A 6,000-nucleotide genomic window follows, 5' to 3' on the forward strand; every position below is an offset into this window, starting at 1 on the left:
GTTTGGTCATTTACGGAAATCGCACTGCAATTTTCAAACCACAAACTGCACCAAATGCAAAATTACAGTTTGATTTGCAGTTTGAGGCTATCTAGACGACGCTCTGAACAACCCTAGATATATAGAGTAAACTAATTTTAAATGAGAAGTTTACAAATTTTCCTCTCGAGTTTTCCATTCCCGGCCCCTAATTACTTAGGCTCTGTTTGGTTCATCTTATTTTGTTTGAAACTTATCTTTTATTATGTATGAACTTATTATTTTTATCCGAACTTAATTTATTTTACCTAAACTAATTTGAATTTATTATGTCAAACTTCTTTTATCTAAACTGATTTAATATGTAATTTTTAGAACTTATTTTTCTGAAATAAATTAAAATAAGATAAATAAGATGTTCGAAACAAACAAACCCTTAATCTCTTTTATACATATATATAGGTTTTCATTTAATTTGACAGCAAAGCCGTTAAAAAATACTTCCTCCGTTTCCGTTTGACTTTTACACTATTCACATACTATACTTTGACTCGTTTTTGTGATTTATAGATATGATAAAATATAATCATGTGGTATGTTGTTTGAATCGTCTATATGTATATTTTATTAATATCCACTTTTTATAATTTTACAATGTAGATAATTGAAGTTATTAAGCGTGAAAAACATGCGTTGGCAAGCGTGATAATAGAAAAATGTTAATAAAAAAAACAGGGAAGGTATTTATTTGTGTATTAACACGTGCCAATGCACACATGTTAGTCGTTAGAAAAACAATTAAAAAGTCAACAACACAACAAAAAATGGCAAAATATCCAAAAATAATTCTTGCTAATATCTACTTAAATGATTCCAAAACACGTACGTCAAGAAAATAAAATACGCAGTATAACTCCAATATCCAATGTCTGCTTTTTATTAGTTACTATTCAACTCTTAATTAATTGGAGCTAAGAAAGAATTAGCAATAGGCCAATAGCACCCCACAAATGGATCAAGATCTTGAAACTCCACTAATTTCAAATGAAGTTCAAGAAAACAAAAGTGCGAATAATGTTATTTTTGACGGTCCAAATATAAATAGTAAGAGTAGTGAAAGTTTATTATTAAGCAAAAATGAGATATTGAGTGAAGTGAAGAAGCAATTAGTGTTAGCAGGGCCTCTTATGGCTGTCAATTTCTTGCTGTTTTCTTTGCAAGTTGTATCTGTTATGTTTGTTGGTCATCTTGGTGAGCTCCCTCTCTCCGGTGCTTCCGTTGCCACCTCTTTCGCCACTGTCACCGGTTTCAGCTTGCTGGTATGTTTATATATACTTCGTATGTTTTTACTAATTAATCTTATTTTGTATATTAAACTTGCTTTGGTATATCGCGAGTTGTGACTTTAAGGCTACAAGTTCTATTATATTCCTACCAATGGTGGTAGAGGTTCTGTTAAGTTGATTTGTGAGGGGTAAGAGTTGAAATTTTCTTACCTACCACAATATATAAATTGATATTGTATTTGGTACAAACTTTATAACTATGTACTTCGTATATATTATAAGATAAAGAAGGCTGTATAAATGTATAATAATATAGTTGAATAAATTATTATTCCCACTTGGAATGAGTAAATAATTGGAAGTAAAAAATTTTAGTAAAGTTGTATTAATAATGTGGTAAAGTTGTATTAATAATGTTAATTATACTGGTTTTGAAATTGTGAATGTGAAGACTAATTTCATGTGTGATATTAAAGAAGACCATGTGCGAAGATTTTACTCTCCTCTCGCCTATCCATGAATGTAGCTAACTCGTTGTTAGTGAACCACGTAAAATTTATGTTCTTGTTTGTTGATTTCTTTAATATTTCCAACATCAGTCACAACTCTTACGACAATTGCTTACTATATTGATTGATAGAAAGGAATGACATATGCCTTGGACACATTTTGTGGTCAATCATATGGAGCAAAGCAATACAAAATGCTAGGAATACACAAGCAAAGAGCAATGGTAGTAATCCTCTGCATCAGCATTCCTCTTGCCATTATCTGGGAAAATACAGGACAAATTCTTGCATTTTTAGGCCAAGATCAAGAAATATCAACTGAAGCAGGAATTTATGCACATTACATGATTCCGAGTATATTTGCATATGGTCTTCTTCAATGTCACATTGGATTTCTACAAGCTCAAAACATTGTTGTTCCTATGATGCTTACTACAGGGTTTACAACTCTGTTGCATGTTGTTATCTGTTGGTTTATGGTGTTCAAGTCTGGACTAGGAAACCGAGGGGCGGCTTTGTCGAACGCCATATCATATTGGATTAATGTGGTGTTGTTGGGTGTTTATGTGAGGGTGTCTCCTGCTTGTAAAGAGACATGGAATGGTTTCTCAATGGAGGCTTTTCTTGACATTCCTGAGTTTCTTAGACTTGCTGTTCCTTCTGCTGTTATGTCATGGTAAGTGTTTATTTAATTTCATTTTAGCAAATGGTGAATTATACGAGTATCACTTTAATTAAATCTAAAAAAATGAGAACATAATATAATTTTAATTTGGTCGCTTTAATGATTTATATATGCATGCAATGTGTGCTTTAAATTTTGATAATATAGCTTGGAAGTATGGACATTTGAGATGATGGTTCTACTAGCCGGTTTTCTACCAAACCCAAAGCTTGAAACATCTGTTCTCTCAATCAGGTAACATTTCTTTACTAGTACACTAATTCATCATAAACCTTGCACGTACCATACGTAAAGGGTGTTCTTATTTACCGCGAATTTCCTAAATTATCAATTTTACAATATTAATTAACGAGTTTGATTTAATTTACAGTCTCAACACATGTACATCAATATACATGTTACCACTAGGATTAAGTGGAGCAATAAGGTATAACAATTTCTTAAATTAGACTACTCCATCTGAAAATAATTGTCACATTGTCTCCGACCTTTATTATGTTTTGCTTGTGCTCTTAATAGCACAAGGGTTTCCAATGAACTAGGGGCTGGACGGCCACACTTAGCTCGATTGGCGGTGTGTGTTTCGACGTTGATGGTGGGGGTAGAAGGCATTTCAGCAGCATGTTTGTTGATCTTGGGGCACAATTTGTGGGGATATTGTTATAGCACAGAAGAAGAGGTAGTGAAATATGTTGGACAAATGATGCTTCTTCTTTCTGTTTCACATTTTTTTGATGGCGTTCAATCTGTGCTTTCAGGTAAGAGTTTGACTGTACATTACAACTTCATGAAATTATAAGATGAAGTGAATGTTAAAATGATAAAATAAAAAAATAAAAAAATAAAAAAAAAATACATCGTATTACCTTTCTGTATTAGTTTTGGCTTGTGACATGCTTAAAATCCGTACATATTCTAGCTAATTAAAAAGTTCATTAATCTGAAGAGAGCAATTGAGAGTATTTAAAAGAGATATGTTATTACGTCTTCGATTTAGAGACTACTGAGATACTATATTGTATTATGTGAGTTTTTCGAACATAGGAAATAACTATATAGATCATGTAAGAACTCATTAGCGTTAAAAAGTTGCCTAAATGTTATTTTGGTGATAATGATTTTAGGTACGGCTAGAGGATGTGGTTGGCAAAAAATTGGAGCTTATATCAATTTGGGAGCTTATTACCTACTAGGCATTCCTTGTGCCTTGATGCTAGCATTTGTGTATCACTTTGGAGGCAAGGTATTAGGCTTGTTGTAACTTTGTATCATATATACATACTTTGTATGATATATTCACGCCTCTGATATATTTGTTTTTCACACATATATATTATGCGCGATAAGAAGATTATATTGAAAATATTTAAACCTTACTAGGCCCAGGGCGGAATAATTAATTTGAACCTCTTAGACCTTACTATTAGCTCCAACTCCATATTATATGGATGGTTTACTTTACGTAGTCTATACCATAAGAAGAATTTAGATCTCCATTTAATTGAGTTTTGGTGATTTTATGCAGGGACTATGGACAGGAATTATATTGGCCTTAGTTGTCCAATCGTTTTTTCTCCTATTCATAACATTACGTACCAATTGGGACAAAGAGGTTAGTGTTTTTCATTTTCAAATGCTAGTTATTATTTTGTTATAATGTTTGTTAGTGGATTAATTAAGTTTACTTTGTCTCTAATGATTTTTATCCTTTGCTTCAACAGGCAAATAAGGCCAGAGATAGGATGTGTAATTTAACAGTGAATTAAATTTAACAGTGAATTAAGCGCATTGTACCAAAAATCATTTTGATCTTGAATTGATGTTTGCTTTTAAAAGAAGTGTCATAAAGATGTTGAACTAGAACCGGAAAAGTTTTGAAATATAAATGCAATATTACCTTATCAGGTATTTGGGTATATATATAAACTTTTCCATGACATGATAGTCCACCCATCCTTGGATCGAGTTGTATGTGAGTCTTTATGATCACTTATTCACGTAAAAATTGAAACACCAATTTTATATCTTGATGGATGACAGCTCCATTTCTAGAAATTTATGGGCCCTAGGCATAATGTAAGAAAAAGACCTCTTATGTAATAAATTTTTTTACACGCAATAGCTTTAAATATAAGACAATGAAAATAGCTTATATTATTTGAATAGTAAGTCTCCATACACAATATTGGAGATCGAGTTTGCATAATATTTCGGTAATTGAATAAATATGAAATGGTGTAATTGAAAAGATTAATATTTTGGAGCAAATACTCATAGAAACCGGAAGATTAGAAGAAGAAGTGAAAAGGTTATATTACATTGTTATCTCCAACTAATTGACATCTAAGTAATTTAATATTAATTGCTAACTTAATGCAGTAATTATCTTTTTAAAAATTAGTTTTTTTTTTTTTTTTTTTTTTTTTTTTTTTTTTTTTTTTTTTTTTTTTTTTTTTTTTTAACGAGTAAAACCTACAAAGTAAAATTTTACAGCTATGCAAATTGATTTTTTTTTTTTTTAAATTTTTGGATCCCTTTCTGGCGTGGGCCCTAGGCGGTCGCACTCGAGGCCTACCCCTCCGAGCCGGCCTTGATGGATGAAAGTGTGGTTAATTAAACATAGGTTTTTTTGACTTTTACCACAAAAAACAAAAAAAAAAAAAAAAATCACGAAATTGCTTTTTACTACAGAAAATTTTAGAAGTTTTATTATACCACCAAAAAAATTTCTGAAATTTTTTTGTTACCACCTACTGTCAAGAAAACTGTTAAATTTAACAGTTTAAAAAAAATTCTTCGATTTTCGTACGCAAAACATGTTGTTCGTAGATTTAAAGGGCATTTTGGCTCTATGGACCCAATTTGAGGTCAGAATTGACAAAAAATGATCGAAAATGTTTCGTTTTGCGTGTTTGGACCCAAAGGAAGCATTTCCGATCATTTTTTGGCAATTCTGATCTCAAATTGGACCCAAAGAACTAAAATGCCTCCCAAAACCCCTAAAGACAATACGTTTGGCACGAAAATCGGAGAATTTAAAAAATTCCGTTAAGGTTTTGACGGCAGGTGGTAAAAAATAATTTTTAATTTTTTTTGTGGTAAAATAAAACTTTTAAAATTTTTGGGAGTAAAAAACAATTTTGTGATTTTTTTTTAGTGGTAAAAGTCAAAATATCCTTAAACATAGAAAGTAACATAAGGGAGTAAGATTTCACATTTTCATGTGAAGTTTTTTACCTAGGGTTGTTCACCAATTTAAGACTGGACTGGCACAATTGCATTAGATTAAATCGAAAATTTGAATTTGAAAATATTTTTCGTCGAAAACTGCATATAAAATATACAATTTTGGAAATTATAAAAAACATAAACAGTTTAAGGGGCAATACCCACAAACGGTTCTATCAAAAAATTATGTTTATGGGCTCCACTTTTATGATTTCCTCCTAATTACTATTGGCAAAAGTTTAATCTATATCTATATATATATATATTAAAACTCAATGGGAAGACATGAGCCCGCCATGTGTCTTCATGACTA

The 6,000-nt window shown here is 31.2% G+C and overlaps 1 protein-coding gene across 1 annotated transcript; it reads left to right on the plus strand.

The window, feature by feature from the left end:
* Positions 1-989: 989 nt before the first annotated feature.
* Positions 990-4,352, plus strand: LOC145576276 (protein DETOXIFICATION 16-like). Its single transcript, XM_081634058.1, has 9 exons — positions 990-1,028; positions 1,089-1,298; positions 1,906-2,450; positions 2,607-2,693; positions 2,830-2,886; positions 2,979-3,217; positions 3,584-3,702; positions 3,985-4,071; positions 4,181-4,352. The coding sequence occupies exons 1-9, from the start codon at positions 990-992 to the stop codon at positions 4,223-4,225; spliced, it is 1,428 nt and encodes a 475-aa protein (XP_081490184.1). The 3' UTR covers positions 4,226-4,352.
* The last annotated feature ends 1,648 nt before the right edge of the window (positions 4,353-6,000 follow it).

Source organism: Chenopodium album, chromosome 13, assembly GCF_948465745.1.
Source record: "Chenopodium album chromosome 13, dcCheAlbu1.1, whole genome shotgun sequence".
Taxonomy (NCBI): domain Eukaryota; kingdom Viridiplantae; phylum Streptophyta; class Magnoliopsida; order Caryophyllales; family Amaranthaceae; genus Chenopodium; species Chenopodium album.